The following is a 26,418-nucleotide window of genomic DNA, read 5'->3' as shown; positions in this document are numbered from 1 at the left end:
GGAATCTTTCCCGTTTCCATGTGTTTGCATGGGCTAGGCCTGGCCTGGAGCTCCGGCCTGCTAGCTGCGGCACAGACAGCTCCTGGCAGGGCTGGAAGGTGTGTTGGAAGAGCTGCAGCCCTGGGCTCCGGTGGATCTTAGCACTGGTACCTAATTAAAGGGATTCCCAGCCCCCAGGGCCACAGTGCCCTGGTTGTCAGCAGAGGCTGCATTAGTCAATGGTGCCACCTGCTGGTGAGACTGAAGAACAACCAGGCCCCAGGATAATAGGAGAGGACTAGTAGGGTCCCTGAAGGCCTCAGACGGCTGCATCTCCACGGGCCGGGCCAGCCTCAGTGCAACCCACCATGCTTCAGTAACCAGCCTGGGGCACTCTCACCCTGACCCAGCTACGCTGAGCTGCCTCCCGCCAGCAGCTTTTCCGCCAGCACCATCTCCACGTAGCACAGTGCAGCGTGGGAGACAAGCCGGGCATGCATCCTCAGCATGGAGCCAGCCAGGTGCCCGGCGGGCGCACACACACACACACACACACACACACACACACACACACACACACACACACACACACACACACACACACTGGCACCCTCAGCCACATGCTCTGAGACATCCAACCAGGCCAAGAGCTGGGAGGAAGGACCCAAACAAAGCCCAGACGGAGACGCTGTCCTGGCTCCCAGCGCATGCTACTGAAATAGACAGAGACCAAGCCCTGGAAGCGTGTGGGGGGGGCAGAGAGATGGTCACAGCAGGTTTCACGGGTGTGCAACAGCCTGTCGAAGTTGAGCTGGTCCAAAGGTGTAGGCCTGGCTGCAGGAGCGTGAATTGAAGAGGAAACAGAATGAAGACAATTAGGTCCCCAGAAGGGACCCTGGGGATTATCTGGTCTGACCTTCTGCATAACACAGGCCTAGGACTCCCCTGACTGAATCCTGTTTGAACTAGAGCAGCGGGGGCAGCATAACTGGAGCAGTTCTCTTCACATCCCCCCCCCCCCCCCCACACACACACACACACACTTTGCCCTGTAACATTTCCCAAATCACTCAAGGCAGTGACATCCACACCGCCTGGTTACTCAGCGCGATGAGCTGCGTGAACGAGTCTTGGCACCGAGCCCGCACAAAGACAAGTTAACTCTTGGCCACGGGGTCCAGGCCCCAGCTCTGCTCCTGGCCCAGCCCCTGGGGACAGCCAGGCTGTGGCACAACCTCCCGCAGGATCTAAAAACCACCCCACGTCACCGCTTCCCGTTCCAAGTCCGAGGTGCACATGCCTCTGCGCCCTGCCCTCTCCCATTCAGACGCAGAGCGGAGCCGACACACAGCTGAAAATCCCACCCCGGTTCCTCCTGGGGAGAGGAAGGAAGAAGCCCACGTGACAGCTGCTGGTCGTGCTGCTCCGTGCAGTTGTGGCGGGTGCCCAGTGGTGAGGGCAGGAAGGGAGGGCGGAGAGATAGGAGGGGGAGCGAAGGGAGTAGAGAGGCAGCAAACGGCTCCAGGCTGGGAAGAGGCGTCCCAGTACTTCCTGCGGCTGTTCCTACGGCGGCTCTGGAGGTAGTGGGTGCCCAGTGCCCTGTGCTTCTCCCCTGTCCCGCAGTGGCCTCAACACCCCCCTGCTCAGGTGCCAAGTGCTCCTGCCTCTCCCCCAGCCCGGGTGTCTCCACTGGGACCCCCCCGGTGGCTGGCCAGGTCCTGGAGTTCTAGCGGCTCACTGGCGGCCAGCCTGATCTCATGCACTGCGGGTCAGGGGCTGCTCCAGCCCTTCCTCTGAGTCCTGCACTCGACTCAACTCTCCCCTCCCACCCAACACTTGCAAGCGGGGGTGGAACGTAGCCGGGTCTTGCTCTCGCCTCCATCGGAGCGGTGGGGCAGAAAACACAAGGGGGGGCCCCCTAGAAACATAGATCCCCCCATATTTCCATTGTAGCCCCCTTGGCTCTGTAGAAGAACCTCAGTAAAAGGGGACATGTGCTGGGTCTGATTTGCAGACCTATTTGTCTGCAATTGTGGGCCGAGTTCATGCACAAATTCACAGATTATAAGGCCAGATCACAGAATCGTAGGACTGGACCGTTCTCTAGTCCAGTCTTCTGCACTCAAGGCAGGATCGAGATCTGCCCTGCTGTCTAACACCGGCCATAGGCCTTCCTTGAATTATTTGCTGTTTGACCGAGAGCAGATCATTCAGAAAAACATCCCTTCTCGATATCCCACCTGCCAGGGCCGAAGAAGCCACCTGGACCCTTGGAAAGTGGCTAATTGCCCTCCCCGTTCCCGTCTGAAATTAGACACGCACCTGGAGAAATCAAGCTGACGTTGAGTTTATCCTGTGCACACGCCTGTGAGGGCAACAAGGTGTGTCCCCAGGAGGGCAGGACATTGGAGATGACAAACCGGCTCCTGTCCCCCTTCCAGGAGGGCCCCAGCAGCAAACAACAGAGAGAACGTAGCTGTTTCCTGTTGGAAGTAAGTGTTTCCTCTTTGAACGTTACAGCTCTTCTCCCGTTGCATCACCTCGTGGGCACCCAGCCACCCCACAGGCGCGTGCGTGCGGCCCGCGTGCTGGGAGCAGTCGGGGTTCTCAAGAAAGGATTCTCCTCCGCCGCGCTGGTTGGGAGCCATCTGTGCCCTCGCCCCACCTTACAGTTGCTAGTTTCAACCAAAAGCACCACTCCCCCCTTTCCCCCTCCCCTGCACTCCCACCGGGGCTTTGTCACGTTGTCAAGTGAGCGCGCCCTGCCCTGGCGTGCGGCGTCTCCCGGCCAGACCCGGCTGGAGCGACAGGTCGCGAATGGATGGGGGGTCTGGAGCCGAGGGTAGAGGGAAAATATCACCGGAGAGCGCGGGGGTTTCTAACCAAGCCGGGATGCCCAGAGCAAAGCACCTGGGCCTGCGTGGAGACACCACAAGTCAGCAACATGTGGGAGCAGGGTGGGAGCAGAGCCGCAGAGCCCCCCGAGTTGCCACCATTGCAGACTGGAAAGCCCGTCTCTGGCCTGCCCTGGCTTCTCATGCTCCCGGTTCTCCCGGCCTGCCCTGTGTGCTGGCAGGTCGCGCCTGTGGAGGTCCTAGGAGATCGGTTACGTTGACACTACTCCTGTGGCTTCGTGCGTCACGTTCCTCCACTGGCACGAGCCACATCGCCTGTCTCCCCGCTGCACCCATGCCAGCGGGGTGCAGTGTGGGGCGCCGTGCCAGAGCCCCTCGCACTGCCTCCAGCCCGGCGGCATTCTGGGTCGTGCGCATAGCTTATTGCGGGATGCGTGCTGACATCCAAGGGCCTTCTGGGAGCCGGGGTCAAACACCCATCACCCCCTCTGCTGGGTGAGGGAAGCCTGCCTGGCTGGGCTGGGTCCCATCTATGCGATCCTCTCCCAGCTGCGGTACAGAAACCAGTCCTGGTGCCCTCTGTCCATCAGTCAACAGCCGGAGGGGCTTCCGGACGGAGCTGTGCTCTCCCCTGTCCCGTGTCCCTGCTGGCTCCCGTGGGAAACGCCTGGAAAGGGCAACCCAGAGACACTTCCCCGCCCATTTGTGTGGAACGGGCACAGGGGGGTGTTAAGAAATCGGACGTGCTGCTGGAGGGGAAATACTGGCTTTCCACAGTAGCCTGAGCTGGACTTCCCTGCCGCTCTCACAGTCACCCAACCAAACCAGCAGCGCCAGGGTCATAGTCTGCAGCCGGGGCAGGCCAAGCACCTCTAGGGAGCTCCAGCGTGATCACTGCAGCGGCCCTTCTCTTCACTGTGGGCATGTGGCCTGGGGGAACCATGCCCCACCCGGTGCCGAGTGACTTCAGTGTGCATTGGGCCCTTGCGTTTCCCCAGAGCTGCCTGCTCCATTTGAGCCCTGGCTAGCTGAAGACGTAGGCTATAGGCCCTGCCCAGGGCCCAGCTCGTGACGTCACGTGAGGAGATCAGGATCGCCGTGTCCATTAAAAGTAAATTGTTTCTCACCCTCATGGAGGCACAGACAAGCTTGGACATGGGAATGTGAAGAACTGACGCTGCCTGAGTCTGCCGGGAGCCTGAACCTTTCGCTCAGAGAGGAATGGACTGCCCCATTGATCTGAACTGGGAAACCCACTGCCACTCCAAGGAGGGGCGGAGCTCTGGCATGAGCTTGGGGCCTCTTTGGGCCCTCGTCTTAATAGGGTCTAGTTTTACCCATGGGAGGTGCCGCCCTCCATCTCCTGGCACATTGACAATTCACCCCCCCCCACCTAGAGAAAGCGGGAGCCCAAGGCCCAAACCCCTTGCTCCCCAGAGGAGTGGCTGAGGAAGGAGTGGCGCAGAGGGCTCCTGGGCCGAAAAGATGGAGGCTGTGAAGAAGGGATGAAGAGAAGACCCACGACAGAGAACGTCCCAGAGGAAGCAGCTTCCTTCCCCACCCCTTCGAGCCCCCAAATACCAAACTCTCGGTGGCTGAATGGCCCTGGGCTGGAGCCATCACTGCTTCCCATCAGTCACTGCACGATATTTGCAGGGTCTTTTACCCCTGCGGGGCCGGTGGCAGACTCCAGGGTCTGCCATGCAGCCAGGAGCAGGTTTCTCAGCTTTGCGGCTTTGTTTCCGGTGAGCAGGTTTAGCCCCAGACCTCCCTGCAACCGAGGAAAAAACAAAGTTCTCTCTTTTCAGTTGAGTCAGAAAATGTAAATCTCCAGCCACGGTGCTCGCAGGCCCCCAGGCAGGACGGCGCAGCTCTCCAGCGGGGCTGCCTGGCTGTCCTTCGAAAGCCCCCTGCCCCAGCACAGGGCCCCGGGAACGGGCTGCATGGACAAAGCTGACTCTTGCAGCTCCGGCTGCATGGCAAGAGGGGAGAGCAACTGGCCCCAGCTTCCTCTCCCTTGCCCTGCAAACCTTCTGCACCTGCCAGACGTCTTCCATGGACCACAGGGGAAGCTGGATCAGGCCCCGACTTCACAGAGCAGCCCCGCTACAAGCCAGTGTTTGCCAACATCTGATTCTCCCCCCACTCCGGATTTACAAGGGCTCCCAACTAAACAGACCGGAGCACAGTGTTGCCTCGCAACCCTAAGGCTACGATGGATGGTCTCGACTGGTTGCTTAATTGGCCATGGAACCTGGCTGCCTGCTTCCACCCTGGGCAACCAACATGGACAGGGCAACTCGGTCACAGTGACTCTTTGCTACTGAGAGGGCCGGGGCTGCACCAGCGACAGAGCACTCACCACAAAGGGCACGAGAGCCCTGATGGCAGGTACTTGTCCGCTGAGACCAGTCCCTGCCGCCTGTCTAAGCGGGAAGCATTGCTGGAAGGGAACGTCACCATACGGCTGTCGCTCACTCTCCTCCTCTGTCCTCCGCAACCTCTCGGTGATGGACTGTAGCCAAACATTGCACGTGGCTCGTTGCAAACACAGGTTGCAGCTCCAAGCCCAGGATATTGCTGGTAGACAGACGCATGAGAACCATACAGCTAGGAACCCAGCGAAAGGAAAACCGTCTTCCGTTCAGCTCTGCCCAGTACCCTAACCTCCTGCTGGAAGCAGACTCTCCAGGCTGCAACGGTTCCATCTTAACCCCACCGCGGTGCCTGCCCTCCGGAGAGGGAGAGGTCCCGTGGTGAGGCCATTCGGGGGAGCTAATGCCACCACTGCCAGCCCTGATCAGCTGAGAGAATTAACTCCCCAGTGCGGCAGTGACATGAAGGCTTGCCCCGTGCTCAAAGCAGCATCCAACCCATCAAGTCCTACTCCCAGAATCAAGGGCTGGTGCAACGTAACCTGTCCGGCACCAGCTGTGCCGCGCAAGGTTCAACAGGCCATAGACGCTGGGGAGGGAGCGAAACAGACACTGACATGCTAAGGGTTCAGAAATGAAAACCGAGGCTGAAATGCGCCTCCGGAGCCAGTGGTGTATTCCCCAAATGAGAATTGGGTAAACTCAGCTAGGTGACGGCCAGCCGGGCTGATGTTAAACACATTTCACAAAGGTTACGTGCGGTGCAGGAGTTTTGAAGCGAGTGGGGAAAAAACCTTCATTGTCCCTAGAGATGCTACTTCTCTAACACACCCCCCCCACACACACACACACCCTGCAGAAAACGTCCCCTTCACACCACTTGCTGAACTGCCGCCAGGCTGAGTCACCCATCCCATCGGTTTCTTGAAGAGGCCCTGCTGCCTCACCCAAGAAACCTGACACAACAATGCACATTTCCCCAGCTGATTAGCCGGGCTAGAGGGGGTGAATTATTCTCCTAACAATACAGCCAGCACAAACAGGAGCTGAGCGCTAGATTGTTTGTTTCTAGTCTCATAGATGTGTCACAATCACTCAGCATTAACATGACACTGGTCCTATGTGGGGTGGCTGCAGGGGGTGAAGCAGTCCGCAGCCTGGTGAGTGAAAATCCCGTAGCCCCGATTCGGATTTAACTTCAACGGGGCAAACACCACTGACTTCAGTGGAACCACTTCTGATTTACGCTGGAGGATCAGGTTCCTTGGATTTAGGGGACAGCAGCTCAACAGCAAACTCCAGATTTACACATTGCATTAGCACATCTCACACAAAAGCTGCCCATCACTGCTGCACAGGCAGCACTAGGGAAGGAGTTTTAAGCATCGCGACGGCCTGAGAAAACCCTGTGTGAAAATGGCTCTTTGAGTTTCCACATTTATGCGTCTTCAGCGACTTGCTGATCAAATTCACTCCATTTACAAGGCCAAATAAGATTTTTTCAGGCTGCCCGCAGCGCCAGTGTAACTTGCTCGGAACATCAAGCTGTGTTCTTTATGCTTCATACATCACCAGCCATCAGCAACTCAGGGATCAGGGCTGGGCAGATAATTTCACTGAGGCAAATAAAGCAGAGCAGAACGCAGCTTGCCTTCCTGCAGCTACTCTAGCTCTGCAGACCTGCCAGTAATGATGAAGCAGATGAGACGCAGGGTCTCTAATAGCTAGAGCACAAGGCTTGCAGAGAGATTGCCGTGTGACGCGGGCAGCTCACCACCTCTCCCTGCTGCAGTACTATTAGGTGTCACTTATACCCGCAAATGCAGATGCGAGTGACTCACCTCCTTGTGGCCGGGCATGGCATAGCAGCCTCTCCTCATCTAGTGCCCCCTGGCGACCGCTGCTCCAGCCCCGCTGCAGTTGGCACCTGCTCATGACTCAGCCCCCCAGCCAGGACCCGTATAGTTCCCCCCACTTCTGGGGCAGTGATGTCACTTGTCAAAAAAACGATGCATCACACTAGCTCGGGACGTCCCTTGGGGTCCTCGCAACACACCAATTCAAACATGCCCCAGCAATGCCCTGGTGTAGGCTCAAAGCCAGCCCCTCTCCGTTGCTGGCTGGCTCTCTTTTGGGCTCAGCCCCAGGTCTCCCTCCTGGCCTCTCTCAGGCCTTGCAGGTTTCCACTTTCCTGCTGATACTGGGGCCTCGGCTTCCTGACACCCAGGCCAGGCTGTGCTGAGCCAGGCGTCCTCATCCACCAGCACTACTCTGAGGGCTTCCTTCTTTCTGGGCCTACCCTCACAGACACACTCCGTCCCCAGGTGTACCCAGGCTGTCCCAATTAAGCCCCGCTCAGCTTCATTAACCCTTTCCTGGGTTCTGTTCCTTTTTACCTAAACTCCCTGGGCCGGGAAGAGCGTTCACAGGTTCTATCCAGGCAGAGAAACACAACTCTCACATGTCCCTCGGCTTCCCCAGCTGTAAAATGGGACTGTACATCCCTACTCCCGCGAGGGGCTGTGCAGCTTAAAGTCTGTAAAGCACTCGGGGCTCACCAGGTATTTATGTCTGTCTGACCGTTCAAACGTCTCCTCTTTTTATCACCTTCTTTCAGTCCAGTCAGGAATTCAGCTGGGAAAGCAACGTCCTGGACCAGTCGTCGGTACCTCAGGCCCTCGCCTGCACCATAGACGGCGGCCAGTCATTTCAGGTGAATCCACAGCCGTGCCGGATGTGGGCTGTAACCCTGTGAGTTCCTTATCTTAATACTGAGCTGGGGGGAGGGGGAGGTTAAGAAGTTTACACGAGGGCTTTTCCCCTCCCCCCCCCCGCCAAAAGTCATCCCTAGATGATATCACCAGTTCAAAGCAACGAGGCATGACAACCACAGACGAGGCGCAGGGGATCGCTGGCGCACACACCACATTCGGTAGCTCTTCTCTGATCCGGTGTTCAGGGGGCAGCGCTGCAGGATGGTCCCCCACCCGTTCTGCTTCAGCTTCTTCCTCTGCAGCCTCAGGGCTGGCCCCGCTCGGAGATGGGGCTTTGGGTGGGGTGGGCCGGGACTCTGAGGTGGCACCAAACACTGGCTCAGTGGCTCGGCTGGGCTGGTTCTTGCTCACACACTCAGGGTTGAGCTGGACGCTCTGTGTGGAATTTCCCCCAGCTCAGATTGGCAGTGACTTGGGGTTTTGGTTTTTTTTGGCCTTCCTTTGCCAGGATTAGCTGGGCCTACCTCCCCTCATCATTTCCCTGCCGTCGTGGGGGCCTGGGGCCTGGTGTGCTTTGGTCCCTCCTGTGCTCTGCTCGTGGCACAGGAAAGTCTAGTCTCCTGCGAGCTGGAATATTTGGTTCTAAGTCAGGCAGCTGGCTTGTGGGGGCAGGTGGTGGGGGGCTGTGTCAGACCAGAGGAGCTGGCGCTTGGTCCCTTCTGGCCTTACTCGCTCTGACTCTTATCGGGCTGGTGGTGGCTGGAGCCTTTTATACACTGTGGGCAGCTCCATGGACAGGAAGGTCATGCCCCAGGGCAGAACAGGCCCCGCCCCTTCTGCCTGCAGCCCCACCCCATCTGTCCACGGCCCCGCCCCAATCCCCCCCAGCTCCCTCCCCCGCTCGCCACCGTGTCCCTGCCTGTCCCCAATCGCTTGGTCCCCCTCCTCTCTTCCACACTCCCCCTGCCTCCGGGCAGCGAGTGACAGCTGGAGGGGGGGACCCCATGCGGCGAGCGAGGGCGTGGGGGCGGGGATGAGCGGGGTAGGGGGGACGCGGGGGCGGGGAGGCCCAGCAGGAAAAGGGGGTGTGGAAGAGAGGAGGGGGCCAAGCGGGGAGGTGGGCTGGTGGGGAGGGATGCGGCGGCAAGCAGGTTGGGGATGGACCGTGGGCAGGAGCCCTGGGCGGAAGAGGCAGGAGGGGGAGCTCGCCTCTCTGAGGGGAAGCCCCTTTGAAAATCGCCGGGCCCCTGGGCAATTGCCCCCTTCTGCCTCCCTCCCCCCCATCAACAGGCCTGACTATGGGCTCAAGCGCCCGTGGCATTGGTCCTGGGCTCATTGCGCCCTGCAAATGGCTCCCCCGGGCAGCTCTTTCCATCCGTGCTCAACCCGCTGGACTGTCAAAAGAGCTCAGCTCCCATTTCGGCCCCAAATTAAGCGGCACGGGGGATGCTGAGCTCTGCTGGACATCTGGCCGCAACCGGGGGCCCTAAGCACTGGGAAATCTGGTGCCTACTGGTGGAGCTGGACCAGAGGTAGCAAACACAGGAGGCTGTAGAGAAATATTCTCAGCAGGGACAAGGCCTCTGCCTACCAATTCACTGCACCGGAATACAACCCGACCCCCCTCACTACATAGATCTGCCGCACCGCCGGCTTTAACGCAGCAAGACTTTCCCACTTCCCCCTTTTGCCGTCCTTCAAGGACACGCTAATCTGCAGTGGTTTCAGGCAGAGAATTCTGTTCCTGGCAGTGGGGGAAGGAACCTGTGCCTCCAATCCCACTTCTCCCTTGGGGAAAAAAAGTCTCCTAAAGGAAAGGAACTCCTGTTTCCTCTTATTTGCATGTTTGGTTCCTGCCCAAGGGGGAGCAGAGCATGGATGGACAGACAGACCCGCATAGAGAGGTCATGTTAGTGTGCTGCGTCTCCCCCAAAAGTCCCCGGCTAGTTCATCTGAGCTGTTTTCCACGCATTAGCGACTCTCGGTTACGCCCAAGCCTGGGGAAGAAAGGCGCCCGAATGGACGGCGTCGTGACTGCCGCAGCTGCTCCCCTCCTGGCGTTTTCACACCCGCTGAAACGAGGCCCGGCCCCACGGCCGGCAGGGGTTCTGTGGCCTCTGCGCATCTGGCCCAGGGATGCCCCACCGGAGTCAACTCGATCCTTCGCCTGTCAGGTTAATTTGCATAGAGAGAATGTGGGGGAAACCCCAGGAAACACACGGCCCAGGCGCTAATCAAATCTCACTCTAATAATAAACCTCCCCAGTAATGTGCGGGCTCAGGGGCCGGAGCTCACACTGAGATGGCAGGCGCTGGAGGCGACTAGGCTTGGCCCGAGACGAGACAGAGGGTGAGTATCCTGCCCCCTCTTTTATGGGGCAGCAAGAGCTGGTGGGAGCGAGAGCCGGGAGCAGGCTTTGGGAGGGCTGGGACTGGAGTGAGAGGGGGGCAGTAGAATCTGCTGCCCTGGGGAGGGTCTGGGAGGTAGGTGGCTGGTAAGATCTCCTGCAAGGAGGGGGCAGGCAGCCTCATTTGTTTGGTAGCCTTTAATTTACCTGCCCACCCCCTTCAGTGCCCTTTGAAAACTCCTCTCCGGCACCCTGGGGAGGCTGGAGAGAATGCTTCAGAGACACATGGCACAGCCCACAGCTCCCGCCCGAGCGTCTGAACGTGACCCCTGCTTGTCCAGCGCCGGGACGTGAAACTGGGGCTGCTGGAATGAACACCATGAAGCCCAGTCCTCACCCTTCTCTGCCCTTTAAATTCTCTTCCTGCCGAGAGGGCAGGACAGTGCCCCCCTGCTGCAGATGCACGGCCATGCTGGGGCAGGCTCAGTGCCAGCGTCGAGGGGTTGCTAACAGTGCTAAGGCCCACATGCTGCTAGGGCCGGTTTCAAACTGTCGGGTACCTGGCCCCCCCCAGCTCGAAGATTTGGACCCTTGTTGGCCGGATGGCAGGGCAGGAGAAGAGGAGTCAGGAGTCCTGGGTTCACCCCCAGCTGTGTGGCTAGAGGAAGACAGAACACTAAGGGCCCAGGGAAAGGGGGTTAGTTCCCGTGGTGCAGAGCGCCCGTCAAAGGCAGCAGGAGCTGCTGGGGCTGCGTGTTACAAGCAGCTGTTTGCAGCGGGTGTCGTGAGTGCGTGAAGCCACAGTCCCAGGCCAGGGAGGGAGGAGGTGCTGGGCTCTGCCGGGCGGCTGCACAACTGAAAACGCCAGCTGTGCCGCCAGGCAAGTCAGACAAGAAGCGGCGCTTTTGGTATTGATGACGGGCCTGCCTGGGGGAGAAAAGATCAAAGGGATTGGTCCAGGGCGAGCCCTCGAACAGCAGCGCCGGGCCAAACCCTTTCAAAAGATGCAGGGGGCTTGGGATCAGATTGCGGCAGCTGGAATCGCCCACGTGGTTTTGGCTTCATGTCCCCGCTGGGGTATAGGTTCCAGTTCTGGTTTGGACCCTGCCATGATCTTGCAAGAACATAGCCACGTGCCATCTCAGGCCCACACGTCACTGTCACAGTCAAGATGGCAGAATCCTCATCAGCTCCCAAAAACCTGCTCTTTGGTGGCAGCATCGTGCCAGCAGAGCTGACGAGATCAGAGCCCCCCCTCGAACCTGCCCCCGTCCTGGAGAGCAGCTCCTTGGCCCTGCTCTATTTAAGTAGAAACCACTTCTGCTACGAAGGGGAACCATTGTATTTGCCATTGCAGACTGTATGGTCAGATTCTCTGCCACCTTTCACTGGGTGCAGTTATTTATAGCTGTGCAAAGCAGGGTAATACTCCACCCCGGCAGAATGGGAGCGTTTTACACTCACTTGGCTCTGATGTAATGGACACCGCAAGGTGCCTGGTGTGAAGTATCAGCCTCAGGCCCCTGAGAAGGGGAAGCCCCTGAAAGCTGCAGGACACACCAGCAAGTTCTTTGTCTAAGGGCTGTTTGTCCTCACGCTGAGGTCCCTTACCATTACACATACACAGATATTTTGAGCGAGGCCGCCTCGATACCGCAAATGCAGCGGGGTCCAGGGCGCCACTTCCCACCGAGCTGATCCTGGATTTGCTTGAAACCCAGTTCTGGGTAGTAGCACAGCTGGGATCTCACTGGTCAGATTCACGGCCCCGGTTCTGGCCCTTGCTGCGTCCCTCCCCAGCAAGCAGCCGCAGTTGCGGCACAGACAAAGCCTCCTGCATTGGAGCAGCTAGATCAAAAAAGAGTGCATGGCTGGTCGCGTCTCACTTGAGCATGGATGGGGTTGTCTGCCAAGCCCCTTCTATTTGTAAACGTCACATCTTCATCACGCCTGACCTGTTCTTCTGGCAGCTCAGCCTTTTCTGCACTTGTTCAATCCTATCTGGCAAAACGCCATTTATGCGCACACATGGAACATGCGTCTCTCTCTCTCTCTCACACACCCCGCTCCCGACAAAGTGGAACCGGGGAGGCATGGCACAAAAAGCCCCACAGTCAGCAATGAGTAAGCGTCATTTACACGGCGTCCTGCGTACGTTCTGGGGCTGAATTGAGCACGCCTGCCCATGAGAGAGAGCGCACCAGCACGGCCCCCGCACAAGCGGACCTCTACCAATGCACATTCTACCCTACCCAACACGCCACAGCCCTTGGCCCGGTCTCCCCCAGCACCCCCCTGCTCCAATGCTGGCCACCCCGCCTCGCCCTTTCGGCCCAGATGTGCTCAGGCACCTAATTGCCATGGACAGCAACGGGAGCTTGGCATTGGTGATTCCAGGCCCTTCTCGTGTGTATCCGAGTCCTGAGGAGGATGGGAACAGCAAGGGGTTGCCTGGGGAACCAGGCAGCTCTCCCCATTGTCACAGCCTGGACCATCCTTGGAGGAATAAGCCAAAGATGAGGAGGGTGGTGGGTGTAGTTCAAGGCCTTCAGTTGATCCGACTCTGGAACAACTTCCCAGGAATGTTCCTTTTGTCCAGCCTTGCTGGCTGCTCAGGCTGAGGAAGGGATGGCACATGTGCATCCCCAGGCCCGTGGTTTACTGCAGGAGCGTACGTCTACCACCCACATATGCCCAGTGCTAACTAGCCAGCTGGCTCCTCTCCGGCACTCAAGGCTGCCAGGTTTGGGGTGTCTCTAGCTCTCTCTCCCCCCTTCTGTTTTGCAGACACACCTTTGATGTGCACAAGCTGGGAGGCGATGCCCAATTGCACAGAGCAGCAGTACTGGGACAAGCTGCTGTGCCGATGCGTCTCCTGCGGAGTTGCATGTCATCGGCCCAGGTGCACGGCCTTCTGCGGTGAGTGCCCAGGGAGCTGGCTGGCCGCCCAGGCACGCAGACGGGGCGCAAGTGGCGGGGATGCGCTGCATTCGGCATGTGGGTGCATTGGTCTTTGGAAGTTCCTATTATCCCACTGGCCGCTTACGTGGCTGAAGGAATTTACCAGAGTGACATTGCAAAGGGCTGGGTGTAAAAGCTTTTGGTTAACAGGCAGGATCTCAGCCCCCACCACCAGGGGCCAGTGTAGGAAATGGGAGGCTGGGGGCCAATGCCCTTGTAGGGAGGGGGCACCTCCGAAGGAGCAGCTAGTGATGGGGGTGATACTGACGTCCAGCTTCCAGTATACAAATATCTGAAGCAAGAATGTGTGGGGAAAGGTGCCTCCCCTCTGCCTGCACAGGAGGGCTGGCTTAGCCCCTCTTCCTTGTGGCCAGTCCCAGCACCCACCAGGAACCAGTTAGGACGTACCCATGCTCCTTCCCCCCGGCGGATTCCCCTTCTTATAGCCAGTTCACTGCAGCCCCCCAGCTGCTCACCCCTCCTCTGTGACTGTCTGCTACAGGGAACAGGCTGCGCCTTAAACCTAGAAAGATAGTCAGCAGCCCCCAGCTTCCAGGGAGGGGGCAGGGTGCTGAGCTCAGCAGCAGCTGAATGTGGACTACCTTCCCCCCCGGCCGATTTCCTATACTGCACCAGCTGACAGCAGCTGGTTATTAACTAAAGGGTGATGTCTCACCCAGGGGGCTCGCCGCGGTTAGTGACTGGGAGCAGGCTGTGTTACTCACACCCAGCTCTGACCAGCGCTTGCAGAGCAGCAGATACACGAGTCACCCACGTCGCGCTCTCCCTCTTCAACTTCGGGCAAAGGCCCTTCCCCATTCCTCACTGTGTGACTGATACACCAGGAGGCAGTTGACACTGGCTGAAGTCCTGCCTATCTCTGTGTTCAAAAAAGCACGAGCCAGGCCCCCGCCTAGAACCCAGGGGCTGGCTTAAAAACCAGGTTTCAGATCTCCCCCCGCAGGGGCCTGGGACACTGACACACCTGCCTCCTGTTCTCTGCCCCGGCACAGAACGCGTTAGTCTGCAGAGGACTGTCATACTTGGGTCTGGCTTGCCCTAAACTCGATGACTAAATCCAATACATTGGGAAGGCTTTTCCTCTGCCTTCAGCTTTTTAATCTCTTAGGTGATTCTGGCCTCAGAGGTTCAAGCTTTTCTCTGCCCCGCGAGTCCTCGGAATTTACTTTAGTTAAAAGAAAAGCAAAGCTGAGATTTTCATGTTTTCACGGGCCGGGGCGGAGGGAAACCATCAAATGTTGTGAGACTCCTGCCAAAATTGCGAGAGTTGGCAGCACAGACGGCTACTGCTGCCCTCGTAAGCAGGCCCCAGTGCAGAGATCTAGCCTCTTGCCCAGCGGCAGCTCCCCGGGGGATGTACTGAGTAGGATGAGTTTCTCTCCCTCCAGCATCCATGGAATGCAGCAAGCGAGCCGGCTTCTACTACGACGAGCTCTTGAGAAAATGCATCAACTGCTCAGCCATCTGTGGGCAGCACCCAAACCAGTGTCTCCCGTTCTGTGACAGTAAGGCTGGCAAAGCACCCTGGCAAGCACTGGGTGCTCTCGGGGAGGGTGGGCTGCGGGCTCCACACTCATGCACGCTTTGCTTTGGGGGCATTCAAACCAAGGGCCATGGTAGGATGACGGGCAGGTGCAATTTCTCTCCCCGGCTCTGGGCAGATGTCCAGTGACCACAAGCCGGCTCAGGAGCCTTTGATTAGAGGGGATTAGCTTTTCTTGGATGGTGAGGGAGGAAAAACCAGGGCACACCCTTTTCTCACTCCACGCTATCTGCCCTTGGCTCTCCGGCTCCTGGCAGGAAGTGGAGGTTCCCCCCGTCTTTGTGCGGTTCTGTGATCTGCACCATTGTTTGCTGGCTCTACCATGCCACGGCGCTCCCCATCTCGCTGTGCGCGGACTTCTTCCCCAGCTCCTTGGGAACTGCACATGGTGGGGGGAGGAAGAGCCTTGCCAAGATGCTTATGGAGAAAGGAGGTGAAGCTGCTCCACTAAACCCAAGGGAGGGGACACCCCTGCAAACCAGGGCCCGCGTCAAAGTTGTTCAGCCAGCAGGTTCAGAGTCTACAGCTGACTGCCGCAGCAACGAACCTTTTCCTGCCCTGCACTGGGAAACATGCTGTGTGTTTGAATGATTTTCAGATAAACCGGGATCTACCTCATCCACACTGGTGGCTGTGGAACAAAAGCTGGGCGGCGATCAGGACCAATGGCTGGTTGTCTACCTGCTGCTGGGGCTCTGCCTTTGCACCGTGATCTTCTCTTTGGTGTTGGGCTGGACCCACTTCAGAAGGAGGGGAGATGTGGTCTCCTGCCAGCCCGCCCCGGGGGCCTGCCACAAGAGAGAGGATTCCTCACGAGGTAAGTACCAGCCGCTGGAGAACAGAGAGAGGTGACAGGGCAAGGAGTCAAAGGGGCAGACCGTGACCGGCTAGAAGTACCCACTAACACACGTGAGCTGGGAGATAGATTGAGACAGCAAAGAATGCGTGGTCGCAGCGTCTCTGGCTGGGAAGGGGACTCAATATTCCACACCTGCTACGGGCCAGTGGAATGGTTTATAGGATGAACTGGAGGAAAGAAGTGACAGCTCTGAGGCACGTACTCTGGAGGAAAGGAGCCGGAGGGTGCCAAGGGAAGAGCACCGTCCTTCCTGGGTCACCACCCCGCGTTCTTGTGGCTATTACAGTAAGTCAGACAGCTGGAAACCAGACAGGCCATTGAAGGGTGTGCGCTGCGGAGCCGGTTTCCGGGCACAGGTCAGTCCTGGGAGTCTAATGCTGAGTTCTCTCACCCGTCTTCCCAGTGCCTCTCTTAAGAGATTTTGTTCACAGAGGGGAAGGCCAGAAGGGACCATTCCGACCACCTAGTCTGGCCAGAGACCTGCACCCAGAACCGTGTTTAGGAAAGTTCACTATCAAAGCAATCCGGTGGATGACTCGTGAACCCAAGTCCCTAAAGCAGCCGCTCCCAAACATGTTCCCTGCATGACCCCATTTTCAGATGGGTTGTTTCCCACTACCCCACACAGCGTGGAAGTTGCTGTTTAAATATGGGGTCCTCCCTGCAGCGTGACCTCACACGCATTGTACGTGCAAGGTCACGCCGCACGGAGGGTGCCATTTTGCTTTACAAAATGCCTGCGGTGCGTGCGAGGTCATGCTGCCTACAGGGGGCCGTTTTGCAGAGCACAATAGCATCCGCCGTGCGACGACACCTCGTGCGTACGGTGCGTGTGAGGTCACGCTGTGCAGGGGAGGCCGTTTTGTACAAGGGCGTCCTCTGCACGCTTGGGCTGGCCGTGACCCCATCTGCTGATGAAGCGACCCCACTTGGGGGTCATGGCCCACACTTTGGGAACTGCTAGCCTCAGGAAGATGGTCGTGTGTTTACAGTAACGGGCTGGGACTAGCAACCGTGGGCTCAATTCTGGACTCTGCCACAGCGTTCCTGTGTGCATCTGGGTGAGTCCCAATCTCTGGGCCCCAGCGGCCCAGCTGTAAACATCTGCATCTCAGAGGGGATGTTGTACAGATGCGTTTATTAATGACTCTGAGCTCCTCAGATACCACAGTCCTGATCCAGTCACCAGCGTTCAGCTACCAAAGTGCATCGCCAGGTAAAGAGAAGACTCTTCAGAATGGGAAAAAAGGGGCCGTAGCCCTCTTTGGCAGCTGCCAGACTAACGCTTGTCAGCTGAACTATCCAAGCCAAGCAATCACTCTTTCAGGCTCCCCAAGACCCGCAACGACACACACTCCTTACGCAAGCCTCTCGTTGCACAGCAGCTCTCTGCTTGTAGTTACAGTTTAAACGGTACAACAACAGGCACGAAAGCTGGAATTGGCACTTAAAACTTCACCTGCTGCCTAGGAACAATCAAGCTAATACAGTGCTTTGCTCTCCAAAGCAGTGTGCAGCTGACGATATCAAAGCACTTCATGATCATTAATCAAGGAAACCTCATTTAGAGGATGTTCATTTTACAGCTGGGAAAACAAGATCCAGGGAGTGTGAAATCTAGGCGGAGGTGGGAACAGAATCTCAACTTTCTGACTCCCAGGCTTAGGCTTCAACTCTAAAAGAGGCTCCCTGCCCGAGGAAATCACTCCCACAATTCTGCATGAGCTGAATGGTCTGGTTGGCCAGTGGCTGTGCGGCACTCAAGGGAGCGGAGCTGTGTAGTCGCTGACTAGCAGTCCTGCTTTCTCCCTCCGCGGGCTGGCAAGGGCTAAGAGGCAGCTGGTGCAATCCCGGGGAGCAGGGCAAGTCAAGAATAAGTGTCTCTAATTAAGCAGCCAGCCAATCAAGAAACAGGCTTGACTGTCCTTTAGTAATGATCCCAGGTCTGTGTGCATTCTGGCAGGACTGTGATTTGGCTGCACTGGGGCTAATGTAGCAGTGGCTTCCCACTTGCTCATTAAGGGCTGGCTGGGGCAGCCACTCCACCAGCTGAATTCTTCCGGACTTCCGAGGCAGATCCAGGCCCAGGGCGGCTGCAGACTCCAGCCCTGAGGCCTAGCACGTGGCTTTGGCTGAGCAGTGAGCAACCTTGTTTACAGGCACGTGGGTCCTTGCTTGGAAAAATACCCTCTGCACATAATAGTGCGATTTTGGTTCCCGGCAGCCTGGAGATACACAGGAAAGGAAGGGAACAAGCAGTGAATAAGAGAGAAAACAAAGACCAAGGAAAGCCACCCTGGTGGACAGGGAAAGGGAAAGAGAATAGAAAGTTCTCCATCAGACACGAGATTGATGGTAATTTAGGATCCCATGCTAACCCTGGGAGTCAGGAGGCCCAGATCAATTCCCTGCTCCACCACAAACTCCTTGTGTGACCTTGGGCAAGTCACTTAGGCCCAGATTTTTAAAAGATATTTAGGCGTTGCTGGGCTCAGCAGCAGCCAATGGGATTTAGACCTCTCAGTGCCTAAATAAATCCCTTTTCGAAAGGAGACTTAGGCTCCTACATCAGTTAGGTGTTGTGATGCTGAGCGCTGACCTTTTCAAATCAGGGCCTTCACTCCTATTGATTTCCATGTGAGTTAGGTGCCCAAGTACCTTAGATGAGCTGGGCCCTGTCCTCTCTGTGCCTCAGTTGCCCATCTGTACAATGGGTATAATAGCTCTGTCCTGCCTCACGGGTGTTGAGAAGATAGATGGAAGAGAGAGACTCTCTCTTTGATGTGGAAAAATCACAGACAAACATGTAACCTAACGGGTCACTTTTACAGTCCCTTTTCAGAGCAGAACCGTAATTTAAAACTGTTCCTATTAACTTTTGTCTGAGCACGCTGTGGCACTGGGGATTGATGTTGAAAGGCCACCGGCAGGTTGGCAATGATATATTGTATTTTCAGAACAATAAATGTTATTCCCCTTCTTACTAATAAGATCCTAGACGATGAAAGCGGAACGCTCCCCACGTCTCATTTTTGGAATTCTTTCAGCCGTGGGGCGTTTTCTTGCCTCTCACTCCATTTGGACACTGGACGCAGAGGCTGCTCATTTGCACTTTTGGGATCTCTGGTGTCCGCACAATGCTGCCGTGTTCTAGCTGCACACACTGCAGTGGGAATGGCCAATCAAAAAATAGTTGCACTTGGCTTTAAGTATCAAAGTTATTTCTATTCATAGTAGCGTTGTAATAACCCCCATGACCATCGCCATCCACCTGTATTTGGGGACTACATTACTTGATTCACCCCTTCTCAAAGGGCTAAGATCTCGAAAGCCATAGCCCTCCTGTTCTATATCGCTACACAAAGTCAGGGTGGTGGGGTTAGACCTATGCAGCTACACAGCCCTCAGTTCATTCAAAGGTAACAGGACACATACCATGCAACAGGCTTTGGTTCGGGCAGGGTAGGAAATGAATGTCCTCTCCAGTCCTAGGACTAGCCTGCACATTCCCCCATGCAGTGTTCCATAGAGCGCCACATGGCACTGGCCTGCTTGCTCCTAGCTGTTAAATCTCAGTTAAAGAAGTCACTAGCACGTGGCCTTTTCCTAACGCTACTCTTCCACATCAGCAGTTGTAGGGCTGTTGAGTGGTCACGAAGGAGGTGGTTCCCCAGGATCACACGTGGCAGGGAAGGAAGACATGAGCCAGCTTCCTATGAAGATGTGGCATCTGCCCCATGGGAACCTTCGCTCTAATATAGCTTGTGTCTTTACAGATCACTTAGTGGAAGCAGGGAGCATTGGAGGTGGATCCAATGGGAGCAAACTACCAGAGCCTGTGGAAACCTGTGGCTTCTGCTTCCCCGAACAAGGGCCTGCCATGCAGGAGACCAAAGCATGTCACAGCCCCATCTATCATCTTGGAGCAACGGCCACGGCCACTCAGGCTGGGATATCCAGCACAGGAAGTGCCGGGGCTATCCCCACCCCTGAGGATGGCCATTTCAAAATCATATGCTCTCCGTCGCAAGAGAAGACAGCAATGACATGAACTCAACGAGCAATGCTGTGATCAGGAAGAGAAGTAACACTCTCCGCACATGGAATAAAGCTGCTTGCATTTGATCCTTGCCCTCCATCTTCATAAGCACAACTGTACCTTGCCTGCCAGTCATGATAGACGCTACCTTCACACTATGGAGACAAGACTGCAGACAGTCACTTCTCCTCTATTATGGAAATAAAATTCTCACGATTGTTATGCGCTCACCAGAAAGTCTCTTACATCCTTTCCAGTGTAGCACCATGCACCACCTCTCCGGGTTCTTCTAATACTTTAGCATCAGTGGAACTAAAAATTAAATCAGGCTTTTCATCCTGGCACCTGCATGGCTGTTACTGGCTCTGTAAATGGGTACTGGGACATGGCACTGCAGGCTGCACGCCTCCTCTCTAGAGGACTCGGTCTGTAAGCCAAGCAATTCTCAAGCAGCAGTGAGTGAGCAACATGTATCTTATCGAGGTGACAGATGCAGAGAAACTGGACCCACTGTGGCTAGTCAGTTCTAGCCCTACTCCATCAGTGCACCAATAGTAAGTTCTTCACCCCCATATTTCATAAATCTCAGAAATATTGTGGATCTTGACACTTCAACATAGACTCTCAGAAATGTAGGGCCGGAAAGGACCTCCAGAAGTCCTCCACTCCATCCCTTTACACCCTGCACTGAAGCAGGAACCAAAAAGACCTACACCATCCCTAGCAGAGTCTGTTTAAACTGTTCTTAAAAGCCTCCAATGACAGGGATCCCACAATCTCCCTTGGTAACCTATTCCAGTGCATAACTATCCCTAGAGTTAGAACATTTTTCTTCAGTTAAATCTTCCTGGCTGCAAACTAAGCTGATTACTTCTCGTCCTGCCCTTGGCAGACATGGAGAATAATTGATCACTGTCCTCTTTGTAACAATCTTTTACATATTTGAGGACTGTTACCAGAACACCCTCCCCCCCTTTTTCTTCTCTAGACTCAGTTCTTTCAATCATCCTTCTGGATTTGTGCCAGGAAATTCCCCTTTTCCCAAAATCCTTTTCCTAATGATTAAAACAAACAAGGATTTGAAAGAGCTATTTTAAAAATTGTTTTCAGTGTCTTGGACCATTGTCTTCTAGTTACAGATACCATTTGGTCTTGATTCTCCTCCTGCCTCCTACCATTATTGTACCATCGGGTCAGAACCAAGCTTCAGTGGGAGCCACTGCTGGCTAAGGAAAACTAACCTACACTAGCCTTGTGATGGCTTAGCAGTGTTGGCTGGCAGGACCTTGAGAAGCAATCGATGTCTACATGTTATGGGGACAACAGGAGCATGTTTCTCAGTTTCAGTGAAAGCTTCCTTGAAGGAGAGAAAGTTCAGCAAGGAGCGTGGGGGCCAAGGTCCTACAGCCAGATTGCTATTAGCATTTAGGAGATGCTAAAAATGGGTGTCCTTGGCAGGTGGGGAGGTGACTGGCTCTGCTTGATATGTGACATTGCACAGGTAGCAGCTAGGGCAGGCATTGAAGCCAGTTCTGACTCAAATCACCAGATTCGCAAATCTAGGGGCCAGAGAAGCCAAAATGTTTCAGCCCAGTTTGTAAAAGTGTGTAGTTTAGAAGTTCTGCTTCATATTTAGTTAGGAGCATTAAAACCCGAAACAGCTTTTGTGGAACCGGTTATTCATGCAGACCATGTAAAGGAGTCCTCAGTCTCCAGATCCTGGGATTTAAGGACACAAAGATGAACTGGTTTGAACAGAGAAACTGGCCAAGACCGAAGATTTTCAGAAGTGACAAGTGATTTTAGCTGCCTCCATTTGTGGACTCCCAACTTGAGACACTTTCAGGAACCATGCCCTTGGGAAGTGTGCCAAGTGCGGGGGCTAAAATCAGTCACTTCTGAAAAGTCAGGGCCCAATACTTTAAAAAACATCCCGCACGTTGACTAATGCTGAGTTTTAAGCTACGTGAAGTTTTGCTTTGATGAGAAGTCACTTGCTTTGAAGAGATCAAGTTTTCTGAGCAGCTGCTAGGGTCCTACAGAGAGGAACCAGCCAGACTCCAGCTGGGAAGAGGAGCTAGCGAAGTAGGGACTGCTGTACTTGGGGGTGAGGGCGGGGTTGGGGTAAAAGAAGGTCCAGCAGGTCCACCCTCCCACCAGAACTTTGCAGACCTCCCCCATTCTGGGGACATGAGGACCCAGGTGGTGCCCCCCTCCCCCCATGAGACCTTGGGGAAAACCTGCAAAGAAGAACCAGTCAGGCTTCAGCTGGTAGGGGCGGAAGCGGCCAAAGCAGGGACTATTAGAGATTCAGAGATTAGAGATTCAGTCATTCTTGGCTGGTTCCTTGGCGCTACTGTAATAAACAATCATTAAACACAACAGAATGAGGGAAAACATTAGAAAAGGAAAAAAAGCTAAGGAGATTTGATAAATCCAACTGGTCATGAGACTGCATGCATAGTTTTTAAGTAGCTAAAGAAAAACACTAGTGGCTTGGTTATAATACTCCCAATAAACACTTATCTTTTTACATACAGTGCATTTCTAAAAGTGATTTTGAAAACCTTCCCCAGTTGAGTGTCTCCATTACAGACGGGGGCTCCTGTCTCCCGGGTGGGTGAAGGGGGGGGCGGCTACCATTTTAATGATCCAGCAGTGACTAGCCATGTACAGTATCACCTTAGGTCACAGAGAAGAAAACTCAGGACTCACTAGAAACCAGTTAAAAGTGGAGCGCTTCAAAAGTGGTTTCCAGGTGAGTACTATAACAACACATATTTTGGATTGAAATAACCATTTCTAATTGGCCCTGAATTTCCTTCGTCCTAAGCTGCCTTATTAGGTTCAAAAGACAAGGTGGCCCAACTTCTTTGAGGGACAGAGACAAGCTTTTGAGCTACACAGAGCTCTTCTTCATGAGATTCAAGGCAGCAATTTTCTCTCTCGTTATTCTTGTGTGGTATATTTTTGGCTCTTGTATTGGTTAGGGATGTTCTCTTTATAGTGCAGTGATGGACATCTTTTATATTGCACTGCGCTTACAGGTAGAAAAAAGAAAGCTTTCTAAAACTTTTACTTAAAATCTCATTTTATCCTGCCTGTTTTCTCAAATACAATGGGCAGGCGTTGAAGGGTTGCCAGCCGAAGCACAAAATCTGCTTACCCCAGCTGCTGAAACAAATTAATGATATTTTATATCGTGTTAAATATAAAGTCATTTGTTCAGGCATGAAGTCGTTTGCAGCACTGAAGTAACTATGTGCTTGGTGCAATACAGAGCACTCAATCCTTTGTCACTGGGGTTTAGAATAGATAACTGGAGGATATTTCTCTTTTATTAAGCCATTTCCAGCGTCCCATGCTTAATACACTCTGAATTCTAGTGCTAGGACAGTTTGTTTCCCAGGCCTCAGATCGGAACTCAAGGTCCTTTTAGAAAGAATATTTTTCCTTGATAGAGTTCCTTGAACTCTACTAGTACGAGGCCACGGTATAGACTGGAGACGGAGGGGTGAACGCATCACAGCCAGAACTAACACCATTTAAAGGTCCAAGCAGTTTCAAACCAAGCAACTGTAGTAAACGGGGAGGGCCATTTCCTGGCAATTGATTACTAGCTGGGGAAGTGGAGGGAACTCATGCAAAACCACCCAGTCAGTAGACGCCAGAAAGATAAAGATTAACAAGGAAGATTCAACTGCAGTTTTATCCAGTTTTCAATACACGGCTTTTGCTGGCAGCACTGGGAAAGCAGGACTATGAACTTTAAACATCCTCTTTGAAGTGACACAAGTATCATTTGCAGTGATGGGGCACCAATGTTTTGTTTGTGGATGAATTTAGTGCTGGTGAAAGGTGCTCCAGTGACCGCCCAGGAGAACGAAGCCCAGGATTCAGCCACAAGTCATTGTACAGGAACAATACAGCCCTACACTGCCTTGCCAGTGCAATGGAGAGACTGCATTCAGGAGTGAGAGGAATTCTCAGGCTCCTTAACCCTGGGCCTTACTGCCAAAGAGGGTGACAGTCACCACCAACTATGAAGGTTTTCAGGCTGTTGGTACTTGTCCATTGGTAACTGGACTCGGACTACAGGAACTGTGTCTTACACAAGCTTAGCAGCAATCTGATGGTAATAACTTTCAGCCATCACCAATGGGCTGGGCTGAATTGGCCACCTTCAGATGAAAGGTTCAATTTTCCCACTATCAGTCTCCCAAGACATGGCACTTGTAGTTGTAAAGATCTACCAGGCATCAGTTTAGCTCCCCCCACTCCAAGGAAAACATCCCCGTTGTTTAAAAAGAGAGGTAGGGTCCTTTAGAAAGGGAGAGAAATATCAAAGCGCTCGCTCCCCCGGCGCCCACACATTTGCAGTTGGGGCACTTCTCCCAAGGGGCCTGAAGCATTCGTTAGCGGTTCAAACGAAGCGACGTTGCAAGCATGGTTAGAAAGGCAGCACACGCCGCTTGACTCTTGCGAGCAAAGGCTCCTGTTCACAAGGAGGCCAGGATGCTGTTCACATTCATTCATTAATTCAGAGTCCACTTGCCCTCTGGCAGGCCTCCCTCTGGTTACCAGGCAACCAGAACGGCAGTGCTGCCCACTGAGCACTCCCCGTTCTCTGGCACTCACTGCAATAGAGGAGAGAGCAGCTGCGGCCCACAAAGAAATGCTCGTCAGGAGCCAGGCTCATCCGTCCAACATGACATCGGTAAATGGGAGGGGAACACTCCATGTAATCGCACACACGCCCTTCCTTCTTGCCTTCCCCCCTTTGAGGGGCTTTTAATATAAGCAATCTTTGTATCGCTATATTAAAGAAAAAAGTAGCCTGGAATAAGCCAGTTAAATATACAAGAGGGTGAATTATGTCCACACACACCAAAATGCAATCACCATTAGAGGTGTTAAAGCAACACAGGCAATAGAGTCAATGTATTTTGCATCAAGGGCTGCAGCTGCTGCTATCTAATGACAGCGCCCATTGCTCTGACCACACACGACAAAAGGTACTTCCTCTTTCAAGCCTCGGGTTGTGTGTTTCCCTCTGCTACTAGGAATTGAGGTACTGGGTGCACACCCATGCCATAATTTGTGTACAATTCCCTACTAGGCCCTGCAATGAAGTGGTGAGTCCCCGTAACTCCTGGTCTGGAGGCAAGGAGCACGTAGTAGTGCCAACATGCTACACTGTAAGATTCTCTGGGCTTCATTTTTCTTGTCATGTGCAGAACCGAGCTCCCTGCTGGCACCTGTATACCCCACTACACACTTTATGATGAACCTGGCTCTCCAACGCCGGTCTCAGTCACTGGGAACGCCTTCTGATACTTCATCAGAGCAGAACAAGCCATGCAAAGGAAAAACGGAGCTGCTTTAAAAAACGGTTTAAGGTCCGGGATTGAAACAACAGGATAAATAGTTGTCAAAGCAGGCAGGTTTTAGCTACTGTCTGTCAACATGTCAGGTAGCTGTATCTTGATCAGTGAACTTATAGATCAGCAGTAAACATTTTATTGCAAGGGAAGGCTTTCTAATGAACAGCTGGAGCTCTGCTGAGCCCTGATGCGGCCCTCTCTACCAGACATCTGGATTAGGAGTGAGGGGGGTGAGACTGGGGCAGGTAACCTCCCTGTTCGATAATGTATGTAACTAGAGAGTATGATCTGTGAGAGGCGATGAGCAACTGTAGGACCTATTGGTGTGTATGTAGAAAAGGGCATTCCTCTGATGTAGCACTGGTTTTAGACCAGTGGCAGGCCTTCCACTTCTAAAGGAAGAAAGATGTTCTCCTCTTCCCTCAATAACTAGGATTCAGTGCTGTGGTTTACGGTTGCTGGAAGTAGTAACAAGCCTTTCAGTAGAGGATAGAGAGGTAGATGTTACAGCAAAAACCTGCTTTCAATATGCCTCAGATTCTAGGCTGAACAGCAGATACAGAGCAGTGAAAAAGCCAGCGAAGATCCCTTAATGCAAAGGATGGTCCTTTCACAGTGCATGAGAGAAAAAGGATAGAGGGGTGATTTGCAAGGCTGGTCTTGTCACCCAAACACTTTGGCTACAAACCATCAGCTCCAGGGCTAGTAAAAACAGACTCCATTTGTTTGACTTCTAACTGCTCTCACTATCACAAGGATAGGAAACAGCTCTCACTGCCACAAAGCAAGTGACTCATTGTACAGTAATGCCCATACGCCACACGGTGGTGCCCCTTCTTCAGTAACATAGCAAGGTGGTGATTTGAACTGCATCAGTAAACACGGGCTGGGGAATAGTGAAAGGCTGATTTTTGTCTTCCACTGCAAGCTTACTGCATTATTAAAAGGTAGCAGGAAGCCATTGTCAAACATCTACATAACGATACAGTTCTGGCAGGGAGAGATCTTCCTTGAGAATCAGCGTACCGTCCACCTGTACTGCTCTAGTAGGCTTTCCCCCTTACTACAACAACATTAATTTAAACACTGCAGTAGCCAAAAGTATTCTGAGTTTGTGCAGTAGGGGAGACAGGTTAAGAAACCCTAGAAAAATACTTGCCATGCAGGTATCACATGGCCTAGCCGCCCCAACGCTTTCAGATGTGTTTTCAACATTCGGCTTGGTGAGTCACTAGATTCTGGCTGTTTCAATTAGTCTTCTAAGCTTCTCCCACCTTTGGTAGGTGTTGCAGAAACCTCTTTTGAACTATTGAAAGACTGGCTCGTTCTCTTCAGCGCTG

General features: G+C 54.2%; 1 protein-coding gene and 1 long non-coding RNA gene across 2 annotated transcripts; both read left to right on the top strand.

The window, feature by feature from the left end:
- The first annotated feature begins 1,335 nt into the window (after positions 1-1,335).
- Positions 1,336-10,230, top strand: LOC137144144 (uncharacterized). The gene is made up of 3 exons (XR_010917334.1): positions 1,336-1,431; positions 7,827-7,922; positions 10,190-10,230. It is a non-coding gene; the product is annotated as an uncharacterized lncRNA (long non-coding RNA).
- A 2,840-nt stretch (positions 10,231-13,070) lies between these two features.
- Positions 13,071-20,137, top strand: TNFRSF13B (TNF receptor superfamily member 13B). The gene is made up of 4 exons (XM_067534249.1): positions 13,071-13,190; positions 14,642-14,758; positions 15,395-15,613; positions 19,432-20,137. Exons 1-4 carry the CDS (start codon positions 13,091-13,093, stop codon positions 19,704-19,706), a joined length of 711 nt encoding a protein of 236 aa, XP_067390350.1. The 5' UTR covers positions 13,071-13,090; the 3' UTR covers positions 19,707-20,137.
- Positions 20,138-26,418: the final 6,281 nt, after the last annotated feature.

The sequence above is a fragment of the Emydura macquarii genome, unplaced genomic scaffold, assembly GCF_026122565.2.
Source record: "Emydura macquarii macquarii isolate MOO-44397 ecotype Brisbane River unplaced genomic scaffold, CSIRO-AGI_Emac_v2 contig_3390, whole genome shotgun sequence".
Taxonomy (NCBI): Eukaryota; Metazoa; Chordata; order Testudines; family Chelidae; genus Emydura; species Emydura macquarii.
Note: the sequence above shows the minus strand (reverse complement) of the source record. Positions and strands in the feature narration are given on the sequence as shown.

Coding starts and splice junctions, on each gene's coding strand:
- TNFRSF13B (XM_067534249.1), top strand. CDS start 13,091: ATGCCCAATTGCACAGAGCAGCAGTACTGGGACAAGCTGCTGTGCCGA. Junction 13,191..14,641: donor CAGGTGCACGGCCTTCTGCG/GTGAGTGCCCAG, acceptor CTCTCCCTCCAG/CATCCATGGAATGCAGCAAG. Junction 14,759..15,394: donor GTGTCTCCCGTTCTGTGACA/GTAAGGCTGGCA, acceptor AATGATTTTCAG/ATAAACCGGGATCTACCTCA.